This window comes from Moschus berezovskii, chromosome 14 (genome assembly GCF_049115385.1).
Source record: "Moschus berezovskii isolate FMDL1 chromosome 14, NW_MosBer_1.0, whole genome shotgun sequence".
Lineage (NCBI taxonomy): Eukaryota > Metazoa > Chordata > Mammalia > Artiodactyla > Moschidae > Moschus > Moschus berezovskii.
Window position 1 is genome coordinate 11,719,398 of NC_142473.1, and position 24,687 is coordinate 11,744,084.

General features: G+C 41.0%; 1 protein-coding gene across 2 annotated transcripts in view; it reads right to left on the reverse strand.

The window, feature by feature from the left end:
* The window catches only part of ARHGAP42 (Rho GTPase activating protein 42), a 348,184-nt gene that overhangs the window by 265,375 nt on the left and 58,122 nt on the right, over nt 1–24,687 (reverse strand). For both annotated transcript variants that reach the window (XM_088842890.1, XM_055422895.2), the window contains exon 2: nt 714–809. In XM_088842890.1, coding sequence (XP_088699016.1) covers nt 714–809 — 96 coding nt within the window. The remainder of the gene's footprint in view (nt 1–713; nt 810–24,687) is intronic.

Sequence of the window (24,687 nt, forward strand, 5' to 3'; positions counted from 1 at the left end):
GAAACCACCCGATTCAGGAAGGGGCATGCTTTCACCAGGGTTGGATTGCTAAACATGAGGGAGAATCAGATTAAGTCTCAAGTCTCCTGATCCCAGTAATGTTCTCTGTCCTGCACCAATACTGGCTCACACATCATGACTGATACTTTTTTCTTCATAAAGAAATACTGAAGTTAAAAGAGACATCAGTAGTAAGTTTAAAAAAAGTGAGATAATTCTTAAACTAATACCGTGTATATTTAATGGTAGACAATCAATATGTATTTGTTTGAATGAATCACTTTTGTTTTCCGTTTTTTATTTTTTTGCCACAACCTGCTGCCATGGGATCTTAGTTTCTAGACCAGATATTGAACCCAGGCCCTGGGTAATGAGATTGAGGAGGCTTAACCACTGGACTGCCCAGGAATTCCCTGAATGATTCACTTTTAGGCAAAGAAAAAAGGGTGTTATCTGCATCTTCTCAAAGGGATGAGCTGAATTATACAATGATTAATTTCCTTATGGAAAAAACCACAGACCTCAATTTTAAAACAATTTACAACACTCTTCCACAGCAACCAAAAAACCACCCTTACACTTTTATCAACGTCAGAATATTTGACATACTTAGTATTTGGGTGTGTGTTGTCTGTTTGATTTCAATGAAGTTATTATCTGAAGTAAGACTTTTAAAATTATTACTTAGGATATTGATAAATAGCAGTACTTACCGATACTAATTTCATCATCTGTTTCAGCATCACCGATACATTCAAACTGGAAATCCTGCAGCGACTGGGAAAATTTCTGTACTGCCATAGACAGATCTGTAATTAAAAGTTTAAAAAATTTAGTTTTAAAAAAATCCTAAGGTGAAGATACCATGAAATACTCAAGATTTTCCACATGTATTTATATAACTTTGCTGCTAATGCTATATTAACCAGAACCTTTTTCAATACCAGCTTGACAAATTTAAACAAAATTTAAAGAGACTACAAAAGAAATGTTTTAGGGATTACATCTGTTCAGCTTCCAAAGGAGATCTGCCCCTTTAAGAAAGTTTTGGGGCTAGCCGTGCATTATCTGGAAGTCAATTTCTCAAAGTTTTTATCAAAGAATTACCATTCATTACAAATGGACCATTTATGTTAAAAAAAAAAAGAAGGAAAGAATTCTACTAGGGTTACTGGTGGGCGGGGGAAGCAAGGAATCTTTGATTAGAAAGTGTCACTACTGTTATTCTACACAGACTGTGGGGGAGATAGGTAATGTGCTTTTACCAATAAACACATTATCCTTATAAGCTGAAAGTACACCTGAAAAGTTGTTTACGAATAACCTTGTGATTTACAAGGAGACCTCATGTTAAACATACTCCTCAGTCCTGACTTCAGCCTGAACAAAGTCCAGAGAGTAACTAAATCCAGAAGAATAAGAATTCTTTATTCATGGAGTGAATAAAGAAAAGCCCACAATAATGAGAAGTGAATCCCTGGGAGGCAAAAGCCTAGGATGCAACCTAATAGAGACTAAGAATGCAGACGCTGGAGCCAGGCAGCCTGGGTTGAAATCCAAGTCCTGCCATTTACTCATTGTGTGACCTTGGGCAAATTTTTTAAACTCCTCTGGGCCTCTGTTTCCTCATCTATAAAGAGTGAACAACAGTGGCATAACCACTTTACAGGGTTCTTTTGAGGATTAATTAACATAACACTTGTAAAGCGTTTAGAACAGTCTGATAATAAGCACTATTTATGTTTGTTAAATAAAATTAAAAATGAATCTGACAGTGCAGCATCAGGACAGCTTTAAAGGTCCTTCCTTTCAGGGCTACTGTGATCATCCATGCTAATCCTTTACAGAAGTCTGTGCCAGTAGGAAAACTCATTTTTCTAGAAGTCACTCTAGTGGTAGTGGTTTAGTTGCTAAGTCAAGTCTGACTCTTTGTGACCCCATGGACTGTAGCCCGCCAGGCTCCTCTGTCCATGGAATTTCCCAGGCAAGAATACTGGGGTGAGTTGCCATTTCTTTCTCCAGGGAATCTTCTTGACCCAGGGATCGAACCCACGTCTCCTGCATTGCAGGCAGATTCTTTACAGTTGAGCCACCAGGGAAGCCCACTGAGCATAGCTATTATACATCAAATGATATGGGATACAGAAAGGTGAATAGATGGGAACACATCACATATGTGTGGTTTTTGCCTATTAGAAACTTAAGGGGAACATATATCCATATTAGTCACAAAGTCAATTTTCTATACAAAGGCATCTCATACGTGTTGAGTTCATTTGGTGAAGTTTTATTCTGATTTCAAAAGAAGACTTCACAGTGGAAACGGCCATCACTCTACACTTCATTTAATGTTATTTCCCAGGGGTTCATATCTGCCACCTTGAATGCTTAACACGGAACTCAAGAAGTCACACATGACGAAGACCCTCTCCTTGACCCGTCTTCAGTCAGGCTCCTCAGAGCCTCCTGCTTGTCCAGGCCTCTACCTGGGCTCCCTGTCCTCACTGCGCCTACTTATCCTAGTTTTAGCACAAATTCTGCCAAGTCAGTGTGGACAGATTCCCAACTGGATATCTGGCCAAGTTCCTCACCCCCCACCTCTGATGCTGAAGTCCTCGACCTGCCTCCACCAAGACCCCTCCAGTGCTTTATGTCTCTTCTTAGTGATTTTCCGTCCACTGACAGGGCCCACCACCCAGTGGGTTCCTTGGCTGCATAAATCCTCATTTGCTCTTGTTGCATTCAGAGTTGAACCTGAACCCTCTCTCCTACTATAACGCTCTTGAATCTATAGCAAGTCCTGAGTAAAGTCCTCCTTACCACTGTAACTAGTGTTGACATCAATTTTTTTTTCTTTAACAGAAGAATTGTGGCCTTGTGTCCAGGCCTGACACCAGGACTTACTGTGAAAACCCACCACTCAGAAACCTCAAGCCCACTTACCAATCACAGTAAGGACCCACAGGAGACTAGGTCTCCAAACACAAAGGTTACTTAATGCCCCATGTGAACCCAGAAATTACCAACATCCCCACCACCGACAATTCTGAAGACCATAGGCCTTGAGCCTCAGACAGGCTTTGAACACACACACACATTGAGATTTTCTTAAATCTTGTTTGAAAAAATAAATCATGCTCTGGAAAGAGGGTGTTACTACTCACAAACTGATATCTCTCCCCAAACGAGGGACAGAGGTTTGCGGCCATCTACACATTCTACCTAAGAAGTGTTCTGAATTTAATGGAATGGAAAGGTCTGTCTCCCAGCTTCTTAAGAATGGTCCTGCTTTGGGTTCTCAGGAAGAAAACTGGAAAGAGCCTCCCTAGCGGATTGTTTGTCAATGAGGAAAACAAAGGCTTCATGAGAAATAGACCTCCCCCCACTGGCTGTGAGACCTTAGGCAATCACTCATCCTTCACAAGGCCTGTTTTTCTTACCTTTGCAACAAAGGAGCAATATGGATCTCAGAGGTTGTAATAAACATGAAGTGAGGTCTGTGCCTGGTACATATTAGGCAATTTGCTGCTGCTGCGAAGTCGCTTCAGTTGTGTCCAACTCTGTGTGACCCTGTGGACAGCAGCCCACCAGGCTCCTCTGGCCACAGGATTCTCCAGGCAAGAATACAGGAGTGGGTTGCCATGTCCTTCTCCCAAGGCAACTTAATAAATGTCATCAACTGTTATCATCCAAGCTCAGCTCAAAAGGTGAGAGAGTCAAGTGATTTTTTGGAGAGAAAAGGGCTTCCCTAGTGGCTCAATGGTAAAGAATCCACCTTACAATGCAGGAGATACAGGAGACAAGAGTTCAATCCCTGGGTCAGGAAGATCCCCTGGAGAGGGTAGGAATGGACAGAGGAGTCCACAGGGTTGCCAAGAGTGGGACAAGACTGAAGAGACTGAGCATGCACATACCAGACAGAAGGGACCCGTGTGTGCAAAGGTATGAAGTTACTTGACATTGCATAGCTCTAAGGGTAAAGAAATCACAACACCTATATCAAATGTTCTGAGAAGACACACACACAACAAATCAGACTCCTAGGATAATTTTTCAGCCAAGCTGTGTGCAGGCACCCTTCCTGAGACATTGGGAAAGTGTTCCATGTAGTACGTATTTATTTTTCTACCTATAATGTATAATAGTCCTTATGCTAAACTGGACTTGAAGACACAGATGGAATTCCTATAGCAGAGAAGGGGTAGTGGGTAATACAGGTGCATCAGGAAGCTTAGGAATCTTGGAACAGATAGCCTTCCTTCTCTCCCCTCATCACAAGTTCCTGTGCGTCTCCCTGCAAACTCAAGGAGCTACCTGGAAGCTCTGTCCTAGGAAACTCCTGACACAAATCCTCACAACAGAACATGTCTTCCAGGACCATTCTCTGCTTCCCGGGGCCTTGCTTCTCGACTGAGAAAGGCAAGCTGCTTCATCTTCTCACTGAGATCTCAGTGAGGACCCTGTACAGATTCCTGTCCAGAAGAAGAACACAGGAGCCCAGCATCAATCCAGAGCACGGGCTCCAGCGGCAGATGACGTGGGCTGGCTTCCCCCCTCTACCAGGCAGTGTGGCATGGCCGTGGGCCGCCTTCACAGCCCCTCTGGACCTCATCTGTTAAGTGGAACAGAACCCATCTCCCAGGGTCACTGTGAGGACTAAGTGAGTTAATACAGATGAAGCACTCAGAACAGTGTCTGACACATAGCGAAAGCATTTAAAAAGTGTTGGCTATTTCCATGCTGAGTGTCTCAGAAAAGAAAGGAAAAGTTTAATTTTCAGGAATGAAGCTGGCAGCTAGTAGGCCTCAGATAACCTTGGCAAGTGCTCAATAAAGTAGTCTGTTGATTGAAGTTTCAAATTCTCTCTTGATGCACTGCAATCAAGCCGTAACACAGACTACCTGATTATTCAGTGTTTTCTGCATGAGGGATGGGCATCTATTTCAACGCTGGATAGAATCAAGAATGCGTGAATGATCCTTTTTGAAGTGTAATGAGACAGGACTCTACAGGAAAAGATTGTTCTCAACTAGTTTAGATTAATTCCAAAAATACAGGCAAAGTTCAAAAAATGACTTATTTTCAACTTCAAGTGCCTGGGATCCTCATTTTCCTTTTATTTGTTCTCATTTTCCAAAAACCAAAGTAATAATGAGGTAAAAAATACGACAACATTATCTTATGATATTTTCTGGCAATCATATGGATCAATCTGAAAAATGAAGAATCCAGATCATACTTTTAATCTTGACTCCATCCCCCACTGAGTACACTTTAGTTCTGAACTAAAAAGAACAACACCTTTCACTGACATCACTCCATGGAACACATTCTTCCCTAATTGTCTAAAGTTTCTGCACAAAACAGAAGTACTGGTCCTTGTAAATAAAACTGATTCACATACGATTACATGGACCTTGAATGTAAAACCTAATTCAGTTCTTAAAGTTTACTGTTGAATTTCAAAGTCTCAAATTGTGTAATGATAGGAGTTACATTTCTCTTAAATACAAAATGAAAGATTGAGTGTCTAAAATATGACAAGCAGAGAATCTAGTATAGGCAAGAGTGTCTCCTTCTCCCTATTTCTTCCCAACTGTTAGAACTTGAGGACAAACAAGGGAAAAATCCCATCCTGGCTACATTCAAGGTAAAGGGGGAGGAATATCATTTACTAGGGGTCAAAGGTGTACACAGTAAAGATGCTATGACCATCACTCATACCACAGCCCTTTCTATTTACCTAACCTGCAAGTTAAGCATAGGGTGTCTTCACATGTATTCACATTATAACTTTGAAGAAATTGAAGCAGGCTCTAATTAGCCAGCAATGTTTTTGCATCAAGGAGTTAACCTGTAGCACCCATGATTAGATGATGCTAATGAAACATTAAAGCTTCATTTCATTAGAAATACTTCAACCTCGTTAGAGAAATACAGAACACTTGGCAAATATTTAATCACATCTCCTTACACACTTTAGAGCTGCAGCTACTTGTTTCTTTAGAAGTATCAGTGGAATGACTGTCACAGTGTTAGCTATATTTATCTTAGAACAAACACAACCAGCCGGTCCCCTGATCTAAGGCAATTTTTCTTAAAATCTGGTTGCTCTGGGATCAGATTTAAGTAAGACTCACAGGAGCAGACATATGTGTCGTAGAATTATCATCTTCATGCTTCTGTACAGAAGGCAGACTATGAAGGGTATACAAAGGTAAAAACAAAATATGTCTTTTTCTCAAAAGGGCACAGCCCCGAAGGGACATGAGGTATGTAAATAAATCACATCAGAGGACAAGGAATAAACCTCCAACAGAGGCTAATAAAAACAACATCACTGCAGACAGAACTTACGATGTGCCTGAAACTCATCTGAGAACTTAATGTAAATTAAGCCATTAATCGTCACAACAGCCTCTTGAAGTAGATATCATCACTCCCATTTTACAGATGAAGGAACTGGGGCACAGAGAGGTTAAGTGACGTCCCCATGGTTGCTCAATCTAGTACAGAACAGAGCAAGAATTTCGATTCCGGGAGAATGGCTCCAGAGTCTCCGCTTAACCACAACTGCTCTGCATACAGAAGTAGCAAATAAGGGCACAATCCAGCCTGAGTGCAGAGTGCAAGGCTTCTCAGAGGAATCAATGAAAACAGAGACTTGAAAGGTGTGGCAAGGCCAAATTAACAAGATGTCCAGAAGCTTTCAAAAGGCAGCTTCCGCCTACACATCCAAAAACCTCTAACAAGACTCATATTAAGCTGAGGACTGGCTACCACCAGAAACAGACTGCTCAGTCTCTGTACTTATATCATTATTCCACCTTGTAAGGACAGTCTTCTCCCAAGTTCTGATTCAAGATCTCTCTCTCTCTTTCTCTCTCTCTCGCTCAAGTTCCTATTTCCTCCAAAAAGCTCTTCCTGATCCCTTCCACGCTGGCATTATCTCCTCCTCTATACCTCCCACTACATGCTGTGACACTCTTACTGTGCTTTCTCTATTTTACCTTCTATCAAGCTATCCATGAACCTAGGTTATTCACCTTATTTTAAATAGTGTTTTAAAGGCAGAAAACTTTACCATCAATGAACATATTCCAAGTAGGCATTATCATATGGTCTATATAACAGCTCAAGTTGAAACCATTAATTTCTGCAAGATGGATAAATGCTCCAACCTTCCACATGTAAAATACGAGTTATCTACTTATCCATCTTCCAAGGTAGGAAGAAGATGTTTTACTATTTACAAGAAGCTTTCACCTACATTTACAATAATGATAACAATAGTGTCAGTAAGACATTTTAGTCTCTCCAAGTTCTCACATATTTTCCTTAATTATCACACAAAGCTATGAGGGCTGAAGTTCTGGAAAGTTAGGTAATAAGTTGCCCAGGGTCTAAGATGTCAACTCCAACCTGGACAGGACAGGTCTTCTATTTCCAAAATTGGATGCTCTACTATATGCCATAGTCGATTCCCAAAGAGATTAAAACAAGGAAGTGTGCCACCTTTACATGACATCTAGTTAATCCCTTACTGGCTGTATAAAATCTAAGCTAGTAAGACTTTGTGTATTGAACATGGGAGTGATCTAGGCGTACTTATTAGCCTGGAATAAGCTATCAGCAAAATGCATTAATTAGATAGTCTAAACGTCAAAAGAAAAGCACATTCTTTTATTTTCTAGTGCCACAAGATTGGAGAAGGAAATGGCAACCCACTCCAGTGTTCTTGCCTGGAGAATCCCAGGGACAGGGGAACCTGGTGGGCTGCTGTCTATGGGGTCGCACAGAGTCGGACACGACTGAAGTGACTTAGCAGCAGCAGCAGCAGCAATGGCAACCCACTCCAATATTCTTACCTGGAGAATCCCAGGGACGGAGGAGGCTTGTGGGTTGCACAGAGTCGCACACAACTGACATGACTTAGCAGCAGCAGCAGTCGCCATAAGATAACTGAATAATGTTAGAGGTGTTCAGTTTCTCCTTGTTGTTGTTCAATGAGTAAGTCATATCCCATTCTTTGAAACCCCATGAACTGCAGCATGTAAAGCTGTGCTCAAATTCATATCCATTGATTTGGTGACGCTATCCAACTATCTCATCTTCTGCCACCCCTTCTCCTTTTGCCTTCAATGTTTCCCAGCATCAGGGTCTTTTCCAATGAGTTGGCTCTAGAAGCTTCAGCATCAGTCCTTCCAAGAAATATTCAGGGATGATTTCTTTTAGGATTGACTGTTTTGATCTCCTTGCAGTCCAAGGAACTCTCAAGAGTCATCTTCAGCACAACAATCAGAAACCAGGAATTCTTCGGCACTCAGCCTTCTTAACGGTTCAACTCTCACATCCATATGTGACTACTGAAAAAACCAAAATAAACCATAGCTTTGACTATATGGACCTTTGCCAGCTAACTGATGTCTCTGTTTTATAATGCACGGTCTAGGTTTGTCACAGTTTTCCTTCCAAAGAACAAGCATCTTTTAATTTCATTGCTGCAGTCACCATCCACAGTGATCTGGGAGCCCAAGAAAAGAAATCTGTCACTGTTTGCATTTCTTCTCCGTCTATTTGCCATGAAGTGATGGGGCCAGGTGCCATGATTTCAGTTTTCATAATGAGCTTTAAGTCTACTTTTTCACTCTTTTTTTACCCTCATCAAGAGTCTCTTTAATTCATCTTCACCTTCTGCCATTCGAGTGGTATCATCTGCCTATTTGAGGTTGTTGGTATTTCTCCTGGCAATCTTGACTCCAGCTTGTGATTCACCCAACCTTGCATTTTGAATGATGTACTCTGCATGTAAGTTAAATAAGCAGGGTAACAACATACAGTCTGTCGTACTCCTTTCCCCATTTTGAATCAGTCTGTTGCCTCATGTCCAGTTCTAACTGTTGCTTCTTGGCTCCATATACGTTTCTCAGGAGGCAGGTAAAGTGGTCTGGTATTCCCATCTCTTTAGGAATTTTCCATAGTTTGTTGTTATTCACATGGCCAAAGGCTTTAGTGTAGTCAATGAAGAAGATGTTTTTCTGGAATTCCATTGCTTTCTCTGTGATCCAACGAATGCTGGCAATTTGATCTCCAGTTCCTCTGCCTTTTCTAAACTCAGCTTGTACATCTGGAACTTCTCAGTTCATGTACTGCTGAAGCCTAGCTTGAAGAATTTTTAGCATAACCTTGCCAGCATGTAAGATGAGTACAACTGTGCAGTAGTTTGAAATTATTTGGCATTGACATTCTTTGGGATTGGAATGAAAACTGACCTTTTCAAGTACTGTGGCCACTGCCAAGTTTTCCAAATTTGCTGGCATATTGAGTGCAGCACTTTAACAGCACCATCTTTTAGGATTTGAAATAGCTCAGCTGGAATTTCATCACTTCCACTAGCTTTGTTCACAGTGATGCTTCCCAAGGAAGGCCCACTTGACTTCACACTTCAAGAAGTCTGGCTCTAGGTGAGTGACCACACCATCATGTTTATCTGGGCCATCAAGACTGTTTTTGTATAGTTCTTCTGTATATTCTTGCCACCTCTTCTTTATCTCTTCTGCTTCTATTAGGTCCTTACCATTTCTGTCCTTTATCATGCCCATTTTGCATGTAACATTCTCTTGGTATCTCTAATGTTCTTGAAAAGATCTCTAGTCTTTCCCATTCTATTGTTTTCCTCTATGTCTTTGCATTGTTCACTTAAGAAGGCTTTCTGAGCTCTCCTTGCCATTCTCTGGAACTCTGCATTCAGGTGAGTCCATCTTTACCTTTCTCCTTTGCCTCTCGCTTCTCTTTTCTCAAGCTATTTGTAAAGCCTGCTCAGACAACCACTTTGCCTTCTTGCACTTACTTTTCTCTCTGAGCTGCTTAAAGGTAGGTATATATTGTTCCTCTCTCTTCACAATTAGTACCCAAAGCAAAACAGACACAGAGAACAGAGGGATCCAAAGGGGAAAAGTGTACACAAACTACCATTGGATTCATGACACAAGAATCCCCCAGAGATAAATTACTGAAATGCTTATGGTACTGGGAACATGAATGAGGATCACTGCAGGCCTTCACTTAATAAAAAACAGACCACGTATTACACAGGAGAATATGTCAAGGAATTACTAAACAACCCCTGGCTTTTAATATCTGCAGTTATGCTTTTAATATTCTTTCACAGAACTTCAAGGGTTAGATTGTAAGATGGAGAAAAGTCTGAGGAAGAGAACACTGGGTGTGTGACTTAAAGTGTAAGAAAAAACATCATGAGACCCTCTTGTCAATAAGAATCACTCCTATTGCTCTTCTTTGAACAAAGTTTGAAAATGCCCACTTTGGTACCAAATGTGCAATCGTGGTTATGTGAAGGATGTGCTCAGATATGAGAAAAAATCCTTCCTTCAAATCAATCATCCTTTCATGTACAGACTAAGTGTACACAAGACTTAGACATGGACACCAACCCAGGGACCACCACTTACTGAAATATTCTTAGAACAAGCACTTTAGCTTTTCTGAATCTCAGGTTCCTCCTGTACAAAGGGAAGATACTAATCCCTTACAAGAATGTCATGACCATTACATGAAATGAACTTAACACAGTGTCTGGTACAGAATAGAAACTTGAAGTTCTGGTACTCAACAACTGTTAACTATTAAACCACTGTTTGTTATGATGGCAAGTGCAGAATATGAAATATTTTCATTGTAGGCATAACATTTAATGTGTATTAAATTACTATCTTCACAAGAGCTTCAGAGAAAATAAACAGTGGTGCTGGCCTCTAATGAAGACCAAACAGTTTGTAATCCTATAAATGATATGTGTCTGGGAAGCAGTTCCAGAAGATTCCAGCCAAAAAACAATAAACAGGAACCAACACTTGGCCAGATTTTATCCACAGTTTCTATAAAGCTACAAATTCCATAAAAATTAAAAATGAAAACCCACAAAGACTTCACTACTGCTACAACCCAAGTTAAAAATAGAAAGTTCAAAGGAAGAACTAACCCACCCATCTCCCTACCCTGGGGATAAATCTCAGGGGTGGGGGTGGCAGGGTGCACGGAAACCACACACTACAGTTTCTCTGGATTCTCTTCCCGACTCTGAGCCTTCCTCTCCCACCTCCATTGAGATAAATCTTCCTTATACGCTTTCCTTCAGAACAGATAAACCAATCTCTAGCTACCTTGTTTTAGCTCAATATATGTTTTCTTTAAAAAGCACTACCTGTGTGTCTATATGCAGGCAACTCCTGATTGGCCATGTAAGTCCGGATGCTGGAATTGCAAGCAAAAATGTATGAACTATCTCCCCTGCCTTTTTTTGACTTAACTAAAAACTACTGAGCTACCCAACTTGGAAAACCAGCTTTCCTAAGCGTATCAGCAACACAGGTATGGCCTGGCACGCTTTCCTGAACTTCCTGGTCTACCTTCCTACACATGACCTCTTAATTAGGCCAAGCCTTGTTTGCTAGGCATCGACAACATTTGCCCTTATCAACAGATTTGGTAATGGAAAGTGCTGAGTGTTCCAGCCCTCTTTTCTCTCATCTACCTGAAGTATCTACGCAAGATGATGACTCTGGAAGAGCGCTTGGCGTTACCTTTTTTTCATGTCACCCATCAGCCTGTCTCCAAATCTTAAAACTTACCTCCCTTTTCCATCAGCTCCTTCCTGGTATCATACGACAAACACATTTATAATGAAATCATGATCTAACTAGTTTAATCTCCTTTTTAAAGCACCACACTAAATTGTTCAGTTCAGTCGCTCAGTCGTGTCTGACTCTTTGCGACCCCATGGACTGCAGCACGCCAGGCCTCCCTGTCCATCACCAACTCCCGGAGATTACTCACACTCATGTCCATCGAGCCGGTGATGCCATCCAACCTTCTCATCCTCTGTCGTTCCATTCTCCTCTCGCCTTCAATCTTGCCCTGCATCAGGGTCTAAATTGTTACCTACTAACTAATTAAAGCACGTCATCTATCCTCTATGTTTCTAAGGTCATCTTCTTTCTCAAACTGGTCTTTGCACCATCAATGTTTTAGCCAAACCAAAGAATCTAAACTGCTGTCTCAACATCCACAAAGACATTCTTCAAGTTAGAAGCACCCATCTGTCTCTACTGTGACCTTCAAATGCCTTCAAATAAATCAGTACTCACAGTTCCACTGTGAAGCTGGATCGTACTTTGTAAGAGCATCTGGCTATCCTTGAGGACAGTACATGGAGCATCCTTTACACCCTTTTCAGCACCTATAAGACCAACTTCTTTCTAGATTAATTAGAAAGCCCCACCCTAAATAATCCAACCAGGCCCACACATCTGCTGATACTTATAAATACCAAATACTGGCATGCCGTATGGCACACAGGGTAATGTGCCAGGAGCAGGAGTACGGAAGCCATGGATACCTGCAGTGTATTTTTCTGGTACTACATCTTTTACTAGAAAACTAAAGAGAAGGAAGCAAAGCAGTTTTATCCTGTTTTACATTTTTTTAAAATGTACCATATTGCCAATATCGCAGAATTTATATGAATTAACTTGACTCTTGTCACTTCCATTGAGGCAGCTAGTTTGGGTCATGTTTCCAGACTACTGAGAGTGCATTTTTCCCCTACTCCCATATAATACCCTGAGAAGTACTGTATGACCATAATCTAGCACCTTTCTGCATGACTACTGAAATACCCTATAATTATATATCTAATAATATTTGTGTCTAAGTCCCATTACCCTCACCAAACATTAAGCCCATGGTTGACAGAGAACCTCTACAGTCTTTACTGCCTCAGGCATAAGGTTTTCAAGTAAGAGGTTGCAAGAATTTGGGGTATTTAGAAAAGGTAAAACTAAGGTCTTTCCAGGACTGGCAAAGAGCAATTAGAGATAAGAAGCTAGGTGGTTAGACTCAGCCCCATCTCTAGCTATAAAAGGGGTAATGGGAACAGAGGAGCCCCAGCAAACAAACACACCTAAGAATCAAGTCAAGTAATGAGATCAGAGGGCCAGAGGGAATGCCTCTAAGGTTCTTTCATTTAGGATCTGTTGACAAGCTTTACAAAAGGCAAAGGAGTGGAAGTTGACAGAAGCAGACCAGATATTTTAGGTGGTAAACTAAAACTTCAGTATTGCTTTTGAAAAAATCCACCTCTAAAAATGATTCTAGAAATCTAATCAAGCTTGATAGAGAGAGCATCCAGTTAAAAAAAAACAACAAACAACTAAAAGTTACACAAACTTTGCTGCTGCTGCTACTAAGTCACTTCAGTCGTGTCCAACTCTGTGTGACCCCATAGACGGAAGCCCACCAGGCTCCCCCATCCATGGGATTTTCTAGGCAAGAACACTGGAGTGGGCTGCCATTTCCTTCTCCAATGTGTGAAAGTGAAAAGTGAAAGTGAAGTCGCTCAGTCATGTCCAACCCTTAGCAACCCCACGGACTGCAGCCTACCAGGCTCCTCCACCCATGGGATTTTCTAGGCAAGAGTACTGGAGTGGCTTGCCATTGCCTTCTCCGACACAAACTTTAGTCACAGGTTATTTCCTTCTATCATTTTCTAATACAAAGAAGTTTCATTTTAAAAAATGAAAAGACCAATGGTTTTGGTGTCAAACAGGGGAAAGTTACTTAAGCTCTTCAAGTTTCAATATATCTATTTATAAAATGAGTATAATATTAACATACCTACTTTGAAAGACTGTTGCAATGACCAGATGAAATCATGCATGTCAAGTACATAATAAGAGCCTGGTAAACTATCATAATCATAACCACTGTTATTTTTAAGGAAGAAATCATTGGCTCGAAAGATCTGTTACTGCTGTTTCCTGGTTACCACTCCTACATTAAGCTTACGTCTGAGGACCTAAAAAGACAATTACCATTTTAGGATGGCACCAAACTGAATGCAGTCAAAGTACCTTCCAACCAAGGAAACAGTCAAGGGACATCAAACATCGTAACAGTCAACTGTCTCTATTCCAAAAGGTAAATTTATCATTTGCTCGAGTGTATTTTCCCAACATTAGTTTAGATCAGGCACCATTAATAAGAGTTATACGACACTCACATTGCTGCTGATGAAACTTCAAAGTATCATCTCAGTAGTTAACAGATTATCTACATTCCAGCATCCCTTAAGAAAACATTTTGTTGTTGCTGTTTAGTCTCTAAGTCTTGTCAGACTCTTTTGCGACCCCATGGAGCCAGCTAGGCTCCTCTGTCCATGGGATTTTTCACTCAAGAACCCTGGAGCAGTTTAAATTTCTTTCTCCATGGGATCTTCCTGACCCAGGGGTCGAACCCATGTCTCCGGTGTCTCCTACATCAGCAGAGACTTTACCACTGAGCCACTGAAATCTACTTAACCAAGCAAAGAAACAATCTAACATTTGTGAACCTCCAAAAATGTTCTAAGTTCAATTTAAGGGAGTGATGAGCTTAAAATGTGGGTCCAGCATTCTAATGTGGCTGGCTGTGTTTATTGTGAGCACATATTTGGGTTTTCACTATTCTATTTTTATTTACATATTTTCTTTGGACAAACATAAGTGCATTATATTGTGTAATATCATGAGTACACATGAACAGTATAGTATGGCAAAATAATTTTTTCACATAGCAACAAGGCTAACATCCTCTTAAAGACTGGAAACATTTTATAATGAATAGTAATTGAAAGCCGAATACACAAGCCTCTGTCTTGGACAAGATGTGGAAGTATGCTGGCATCCTGCCTTGTTCTTCCAAAAAGAACAGAAAAGAATAACACTATAAAACACAGTTGAGCCTGGGCTGCCAGGGAAGTAAGGGCACAAAGATGATCATTCTCCATTTACACAATGTTTTTTGTAAGTTGTTTTCAATAAACTTGCTATCCCACATGTTTACAGACTTCATTTTTCTGCTGTCCTACCCCATTTTGAAATATTAAAGCAGTGTCTCAGAATATTTCGGGAAACCTTGCGTTTTAACAGTGTAGCTTTCATTTTGCACCTTTGAGCCCATCCCATCTTTAAGGTATCACAGTGGAGAAAATTTGGTTGGGATCCATTATTTTATTACTTTTTTGTTCTACTTTAAGTTTCAAATATTCTCCTTTTAATTAAATGGCTTATTATAGTCATCTATCTTAAAGTTGAAAAAAAAAAACTTTTTTTTAAAGCAGATCATTTGCAGTATTAGCATTTTCTCACTTGAAAAAACAATGTCTTATTCTTATGGATCTTATTGCATCTCCATTATGTAACAATTTTAACTGCTGGTGTATCATATATTTACATGGCATGGTCATTATAAAAATGCTTTAAGTGGCTTTGAAGAAGATACTTTAAATATATGATGTATACTGTTTTAAGGGTGACTGATTATATTCATCAAAAAACCTGAAAATAAATGTCAATGTTTTATTTCAAAAACTAAAACTCATTCACCTAAATACCATGCTATCTGAGTTTCCAACTTGCATGCACAATGATCGGTACACAGTCAGCAACTGCCTGCTGTGACTCTGAATAGCTAAGACTTTTATTTAGCAATCACAACTGAGGAATTCCAACTGTGTCAACTTGTGCAACTCTGTCTGGCTTCAGAGCTTCCCACACCCTGGGAGACACATTGTCTCTAATTATTTTATTGCTGCAAATAAAGAGACTTTTTATAGAAACGATACACATAATTTATGCCAGGCTCTTATCAGACAGCACACAGTCAACCCATATTGAGGCCATCATTCAATTTAAAACTTAAAAACGTGTATGTGTGACCCCATGGCTGATTCACATCAATGTATGGCAAAATCCACTACAATACCATAAAGTAATTAGCCTCCAATTAAAATTAATTAATTAATTAAAAAAATAAAGTGAGTTCCAATAATAAAAAAAAGAAAAAAAAATCATGTATGTCGCTTTCGTGTCTTCTAACCTGGTATGTTTTATCTACTTCAAAATTTATTAGTTTCTCAGCTACTAAATTTTAAAGTGCTATAATTTTTATTTACTGTAGTTTATACATTCTAACATGCTAAACTGTAAGCCCCCTACCCAATTTTAGAGATAAATAAAAACTACAACTTTGGCTCCCTGAGTCCCAGTGTATCTTTATATTTTATATTTCACCCAGTAACACTGAACAAGACATCTTCTGCAGCATTTGACACTGTCAAGTAAAGCATTACCCCCAACCTCAAGGAGCTAATCATCTACAGAAACAGCCAACACACAGTGCATTGCTGCCAGGGCCGTTTTCTAACTCTGAATGCTACAAAAACCTACAACCAGGAAAAGCCTGTGTCAGAAATATTGGATCTCAGTTGTCCCTACCCATCATGAGAGTGGGGAATAAGAAATCAGCTCTTTCTAGCTTAGCTGCTCATTTCTTTGACATATAAAAGGCCTGAAGCCTTGAAGCCACCCTGTCCCTTGGGCTTGTTTCTGGGCTCCAAGCCTAAAATAAGAGCCAAAGGGAGCTTCCAGCAGCTTCTACGAAGAAGCCACCTGAGACCACCAGAAATACTGTAATCGTGGGACTGTGGGCACTATATCAACAAGGGCTATACAGATAGTGAACAAGACAGGGACGCACTGGAGACTTCCTCTGTATTTTCAGGAAGAAAATTCATGAAAGAGATAAAAACCCAGAAATGAAATTGTGTATACTGTTTCTTTTTGCTCCACATGCTCCTGAACTTAACTTTTTCAGTGTAAAAAAATTCTGTATATTCTAAGACTCACCTTCAGTTCCAATGCAGTGCAGTTTAGGAGGCAACACATTGTGATTCAGGGTCTCTGACAGTCATGAAGTCAAGTTTGTATATTAGTCATTTTAAAGCTAGGACACAGCTAAGTATTGTGTTTAGCTGACTAATTTAGTAACTTGAGCTACATCAGAACAGGGAAAGGTATAACCTAAACTTCTCTCTGAGAATCCCTAGAAATCATGCCTTTTAGTGACTAGTATCTGCTAGTATACACTGCTAGTATATAGTACGACTGCAAAGTTACACTGAATATCAGACTAACTACATATCTAACTTACTAGCTCAATAAAGTGAAATGAAATGGTGGATTTCTTCAATCACGATGAGTCAAACCAAGAGAGTAAAGAAGTATTGACCAAGCAGAAATTTACCTTTATTAAATTGGAAACCTGATGAATATTCAGGTTTCATTAACTCATAAAAACATCAATTAAATCTAAATGGTAGTTTCTAAAGGGCTTGAGAGATTTTCCAATTAAATCCCTTGACAGTTTTCCCGCAAACAAATCTTTGTGCTATGAACTTGCACCTTAGAGAAACTGTCTGCTTAAGCAAAGGTAAATTTAACCCTGCATTAGTTGCAATGGCAATGAATCCTCAGTTAAAAACAAGTTAATGAGTTTCTTATTGAAAATGTTATGATGCAATACATGAAAAAAATAACAAAGTGGTTCTTTTTATCAACTTTCCCACATAAGCTCAGTTAGTCAATCCAAAGGTATGTATTAACATCCTTATCTGTGAAACTTCTAAGCCACTTGTTCTACAAAGATCTAACTTCCTATCACCCAGACCCAGTGATAAGTAAGAACTGAAGTGATCTGGAATGTCAAACTGCTCCATGACTACTAGAGGTAGGTGGAGAACAAGCTTTGCAGGATTACAGACACTAAAGAAACTACTTTCATCAACCCCAAACAATTAGCTATAAGGGGAGTTAGTCAACTAAATTGGGAAGCACCTTCAAATTCTAAAGGCAGTGCGAGATGAATAACAACAGTATACCAGCTAGCTAAAAATCACTAAAATAAGAATCGCTGAGAGTCGCTCAGTTATGTCCGACTCTTTGAGACCCCATGGACTATATGGTCCATGGAATTCTCCAGGCCAGAATACTGGAGTGGGTAGCCTTTCCCTTCTCCAGGGGATCTTCCCAACCCAGGGATCGAACCCAGGTCTCCACATTGCAGGCAGAATCTTTACCAGCTGAGCCACCAGGGAAGCCTCAAATGAGAATTTCAGTCAGTTCAATTCAGTCGCTCAGTTGTGTCCGACTCTTTGTGACCCCATGGAATGCAGCATGCCAGGTTTCCCTGTCTATCACCAACTCCCACAGTTTACTCAAACTCATGTCCATTGAGTTGGTGATGCCATCCAACCATGTCATCCTCTGTCGTCCCCTTCTCCTCCTGCCTTCAATCTTTCCCAGCATCAGGGTCTTTTCAAGGAGTCAGTTCTTCCAGTCAGGTGACTGAAGTATTGGACATTCAGCTTCAGCATCAGTCCTTCCAATGAATATTCAAGACTGATATCCTTTAGGATGGACTGGTTGGATCTCCTTGCAGTCCAAGAGACTCTCATGAGTCTTCTTCAACACCACAGTTCAAAAGCATCACGTCTTCGGCACTTAGCTTTATAGACCAACTCTCACATCCATACATGACTACTGGAAAAACCATAGCTTTGACTAGACAGGCATTTGTCAACAAAATAATGTCTCTGCTTTTTAATATGCTGTCCAGATTGGTCATAGCTTTTCTTACAAGGAGCAAGTGTCTTTTAATTTTATGGCTGCAGTCACCATCTGCAGTGGTTCTGGAGCCCAAGAAAATAAAGTCTGTCACTGTTTCCATTGTTTCCCCATCTATTTGCCATGAAGTGATGGAACCAGATGCCACGATCTTAGTTTTTTGAACACTGAGTTTTAAGCCAGCTTTGTCACTCTCCTCTTTCAATTACTGTGGGATTCTTGACCACATTGTAGATAAAATGGTCATCTGAGTTAAATTAAATGTCAATGTTCAGTCTTGCCATTTCCTGTTTGACCACTTCTAATTTGCCTTGATTCATGGACCTAACATTCCAGGTTACTATGCAATATTGCTCTTTACAGCATCAGACTTGACTGCCATCACCAGTCATCCACAACTGTGCAATGTTTTCACTTTGGCTCCATCTTTTCATCCTTTCTGAAGTTATTTCTCTACTCTTCTCCAGTAGCATATTGGGGGCCTACCGACCTGGGAAGTTCATCTTTCAGTATCATATCTTTTGCTTTTTCATAATGTTCATGGGGTTCTCAAGTCAGGATTACTGATGCGGTTTGCCATTCCCTTCTCCAGAGGACCACGTTTTGTCAGAACTCTCCTCCATGACCCATCTCTTTTGTATTGGGTCATATGAGCATAGCTCATAGTTTGATTGAGTTAGACAAGGTTGTGGTCCATGTGACCAGTTTGATTCGTTTTCTGTAATTTTGCTTTTCATTCTGTCTACCCTCTGATGTACAAGGATAAGAGGGTTATGAAAGAGTCCTGATGGGACAGACTGACTGTGGGGGTAACCAGGTCTTGCTCCAATGGGTGGACCATGCTCAGTAAATCTTTAATCCAATTTTCTGTTGGTGGGTGTGGCTGTGTTCCCTCCATGTTGTTTGACCTGAGACCAAACTATGGTGGAGATATTGAAGATAATGGTGACCTCCTTCAGAAGGTCCCATGCATGCACTGCTGGGCTCAGTGTCTCCAACCCTGTAGCAGGCCACTGCCAGCCCATGCCTCCACCAAAGACTCCCGGAAACTCACAGGCAAGTCTGGGTCAGTCTCTCGTGGGGTCACTGCTCCTTTCTCCTGGGTCCTGGTGTGCACAAGGTTTGGTTTGTGCCTTCCGAGAGTCTGTTTCCCCAGGCCTGTGTAAGTTCTGTAATCAAATCCCACTGGCCTCCAAAGTCAAACTCCCTGGGGCTTCTCAGTTCCTTTGTCAGATCCCCAGGTTGGGAAATCTGTTGTGGATCCTAGAACTTTTTTAACAGTGCGAGAATTTCTTTGGTATGATTGTTCTGCACTTTGTGGGTCATCTGCTTGGTGGCTCTATGGTGGGTTAATGATGACCTCCTTGAAGAGGGCTTATGCCACAGGCTATGCAACCCAGGTCTGCTGCACCCAGAGCCCCTGCCCCTGCGGCAGGCCACTGCTGATCCATACCCTCACCTTAAATGTTTTCTCTCAAGTTAAGAATAAATTGGTTCTTGAATTATCTAAACAAAGCCTCCCTCCCTCCCACACTGTCTTCAAATATCACTTTCTCAGTAAGGCCTTCCCCTGTAATGATCCATACCTATAGATACTCAAACAATGCCAACAGGAACATGTGCACATGCATGCATACACACACCTATAATAACCTCCCCAACTGACTTTTCTCAGTAGCATTTTCACGATCTGATCTATGACATATTTCTTTGGTTTTACAATTTTTTTCAACTAAGATAGCACTTTTTAAAACACTGGCTTCTTGTATACATTTCAACTTCTGTATAAAATGTACTCACCATGCAAAGTTTAGTTTCCATCCATCACCATACAACTGACCTCTTCTACATATTTCACCCTCCCCCCACCACCTCCATTTCCTTCTGGTTGTGGTTGCTGTATAGTTGCTAAGTCATGCGTGACTTTGCACAAACCCAAGGACTGTAGCCCACAAGGCTCCTCTGTCCATGGGATCTCCCAGGCAAAATAATGGAGTGGGTTGCCATTTCCTTCTCCAGGGGATCTTCCCAACAATAAAAAAGGCAGTGTGCAAAAGAACTGATGCCTTTGAAATGTGGTGCTGGATAAGACTCTTGAGAGTTCCTTGGACTGGGAGGAGATCCAACCAGACCATCCTAAAGGAAATCAACCCTGAATATTCACTAGAAGGACTGATGTTGAAGCTGAAGCTCCAATACTTTGGCCAGCTGATGTGAAGAGCCAACTCACTGGAGCAGACTCTGATGCTGGGAAAGACTGAAGGCAGGAGGAGAAGGGGACGACAGAGGATGAGATGGTTGGATGGCATCACTGACTCGATGGACACGAGTTTAAGCAATCTCCAGAAGTTGGTGATGGACAGGGAAGCCTGGCATGATGCAGTCCATGAGATCACAAGGAGTCAGACATGACTGAGAGACTGAACAACAACGACAACCCAACTGCATCTGGCTATTTTTGAGAACTGTCACTTTCCACCCTCTGCTGCCTCTGCCAGAGTTGCCACCAGTGCCCTTGTGCCACTGTTTGCACCTCCAGAGTCACTTGAGCCTTTATTGCTGCCAGTGTTGCCACTGTCACTAGCATTAATGCCAGGGCAACAAAATGGGAAGGCACCTCCACCATGTCCAGGGTTGCCTGGGTCACAGGCTCTGCTGTCATGGGCAGGGGCAGCCAATGTTGTGGCCATCTCTGCTGCACACAGGGTTTGGGGATTCACAGGCATTGGTGCTGAAGGCAGGGGGACTGAATTAGTAGGTACCTCCATGGCTGGAAAAGGTCAGTTTTCATTCCAATCCTAAAGAAAGGCAATGACAAAGAATGTTCAAACTATGGCACAATTGCACTTATCTCACACGTTAGCAAAGTAATGCCCAAAAATTCTCCAAGCCAGGCTTCAAAAGTACATGAACCATGAACTTCCAGATGTTCAAGTTGGATTTAGAAAAGGCAGAAGAATCAGAGATCAAATTACCAACATCCATTGGATCATCGAAAAAGCAAGAGAGTTCCAGAAAAACATCTACTTCTGCTTTACTGACTATGCCAAAGCCTTTGATTGCGTGGATTACAACAAATTGTGGAAATTTCTTAAAGAGATGGAAATACCAGACCACCTGACCTACCTCTTGAGAAATCTGTATGCAGGTCAAGAAGCAACAGTTAGAATCAGACATGGAACTACAGACAGGTTACAAATCAGGAAAGGAGTACATCAAGGCTGCATATTGTCAACCTGCTTATTTAGCTTCTATGCAGAGTACATCATGTGAAATGCTGGGCTGGATGAAGCACAAGCTGGAATCAAGACTGCTGGGAGAAATATCAATAATCTCAGATATGCAGATGACACCACCCTTATGGCAGAAAGCGAAGAACTAAAGAGCCTCTAGATGAAAGTGAAAGAGGAGAGTGAAAAAGCTGGCTTAAAAGTCAACATTCAGAAAACTAAGATCATGGCATCCGGTCCAATCACTTCATAGCAAATAGATGGGAAAACAATGGAAACAGTGAGAGACTTTATTTTGGGGGGCTCCAAAATCACCGCAGATGGTGACTGCAGGCATGAAATTAAAAGACACTTGCTCCTTGGAAGGAAAGCTATGACCAACCCAGACAACATATTAAAAAGCAGAGACATTACTTTGTCAACAAAGCTCTGACTAGTCAAAGCAAAGGTTTTTCCAGTAGTCACGTATGGATGTGAGAGTTGGAACATAAAAAAAGCTGAGCACCAAAGAATTGATGCTTTTGAACTGTGGTGTTGGAGAAGACTCTTGAGAGTCCCTTGGACTGCAAGGAGTTCCAACCAGTGCATCTTAAAGGAGATCAGTCCTGGGTGTTCATTGGAAGGACTGATGCTGAAACTGAAACTCCAATATTTTGGCCCTGATGCGAAGAGGTGACTCATTAGAAAAGGCCCTGATGCTAGGAAAGATTGAAGGCAGGAGGAGAAGGAGTCGACAGAGGATGAAATGGTTGGATGGCATCACCTACTCGATGGACATGAGTTTGAACAGGCTCTGGGAGATGGTGAAGGACAGGGAGGCCTGGTGTGCTATAGTCCATGGGGTCACAAAGAGTAGGACACTACTGAGGGACTGAACTGAACTGATTGCTGCAGGGATGGGATCACAGGTCAACATGCCCCCTGGTTCCCTGTGACCATGGGTACCCCTGCAGCCTGCAACCTAGAGCTGTCCACACCAACTCACAGCTGCTACCAGTGAAATTCTCTGCAGCTCTGGGCTCAGCCCGCCTGGTTGGGCTCATAGGTACCACCTCTTCTGGTCTTCTAGTCTACCCACGTTTACTTGGGTGGTACATTCGACAGAGGAACCTTTGTTGATTTAAGGATGTTTTATTGATCATAGATTGAAGATAAGAGACAGTGAAAGCATCCCACATTGCCGTGAGGCTGACCTGATCAATATATTTTATTCATTAATTTCCCTCCCCTAGTTAAAATATAATTTCTATGAAAGTACGAATGTTTGCCTTTTTTGTTCACTGTTCAATGGGCCTGATACATGAAAGATATTTAGTTTTGCATAAAGAGTTGAAAGAATAAAAAAGCATGTCGTAAAAACCTCGAATAGTGCCCATTTTAAAACAGGATATGTGTATAAGTGGAGTAATACAGGATAAGCATAACACTTCATTCAGTTCAGTTCAGTTCAGTCGCTCAGTCGTGACCGACTCTTTGCAACCCCATGAATCACAGCACGCCAGGCCTCCCTGTCCATCACCAACTCCTGGAGTTCACTCAAACTCATTTCCATCGAGCCGGTGATGCCATCCAGCCATCTCATTCTGTCGTCCCCTTCTCCTCCCGACCCCAATCCTTCCCAGCATCAGTCTTTTCCAGTGAGTCAACTTGTCCTTCATTAGAGAAAAAAAAAGTATTCTGAAAGAAAGCTATTAAAAAAAAAAAAAAAACACTCAGAAGGTGTGGCTTGTGATAGGTGGAATGAAGCTATTATTTAGTGATCAGTCACGTAGGGAAGGGTAGTAGGTATTTAGAATAGGTTGTCTCCTCTTAGAAGTAATATTGCAGGAACATATGGAAAGCAACATTCTGGAACTAAAACGTAGCCAATAGAAACAATTACACTTTTTAACACACTTGAAAAGAAATAAGTGTTTCCCAGTTACATATCCCACTATTAAGGAATCTTCTTTAAAGCTACTGTGAATCAAGTATTTAAAGACTAAAATTTTCAGTTTCTTTCCTACAGGTATATAACAGAACTTAGCCACAGATAAAGGAGATAGTGAGGAATTGACAAAAAAAATGGGCATGGCCTGAACTCGAATTTCCTTAAGTTACCAAGTGGTTTCTGAGATGAAATGGGCCATCCTCAATCAATTGTACCTTTTTTTACCTCATAAACTTAGCACTTGTTACATGAAAAATCTTTTATTTAGTCTTTCTCCCCCTGCCCTCTGCCAGTAAAGCTTTTAAACATGTCTGATGTCTAGGTCAGTGCTCAGTTTTAATTCCAATTCTTTAATGCTCCTCCACAATCTACTAGTACCCTTGTTCACAACGACTGGCAAAAATCTGTATTTATCTAAATAAACCACTATGTTTAAGTGCTCCAAAAACCTTACCAATTTGATGAGAATGATTTTTTTGAAAACCCCCCAAATCAGCTAGCTTAAATTTCATTTATATTCGTTTCATCGTGTGGTTATATATAGTTCTAAAGGGAATTAACTCTTTAAAGATTTAGAATTAAAATGCTCATCTAATACAATAAGCATTTATACCTCATGAAACTTAAAAATATGTAGACTTTGGATTATTCAGTTCAGTTCAGTTCAACTCACACATAACTGGACAGAGTGTCAGAAGTCAAGGGTTGTAGTTCCAGTTCCACTGGTATTTACCACATGGCCCTGAATGACAAGCTACTATGCACTTACTTCTCTGGGCCTGAGGGGGAACTTCATTTTGGCATGAAGTAAGTGCTCACTGGGGCTTCCCTGGTGGCTCAGAGGTTAAAGCGTCTGCCTCCAATGAGGGAGACCCAGGTTCGATCCCTGGGTCGGGAAGATCCCCTGGAGAAGGAAATGGTAACCCACTCCAGTATTCTTGCCTGGAGAATCCCATGGATGGAGAAGCCTCGTAGGCTACAGTCCACGGGGTCGCAAAGAGTCAGA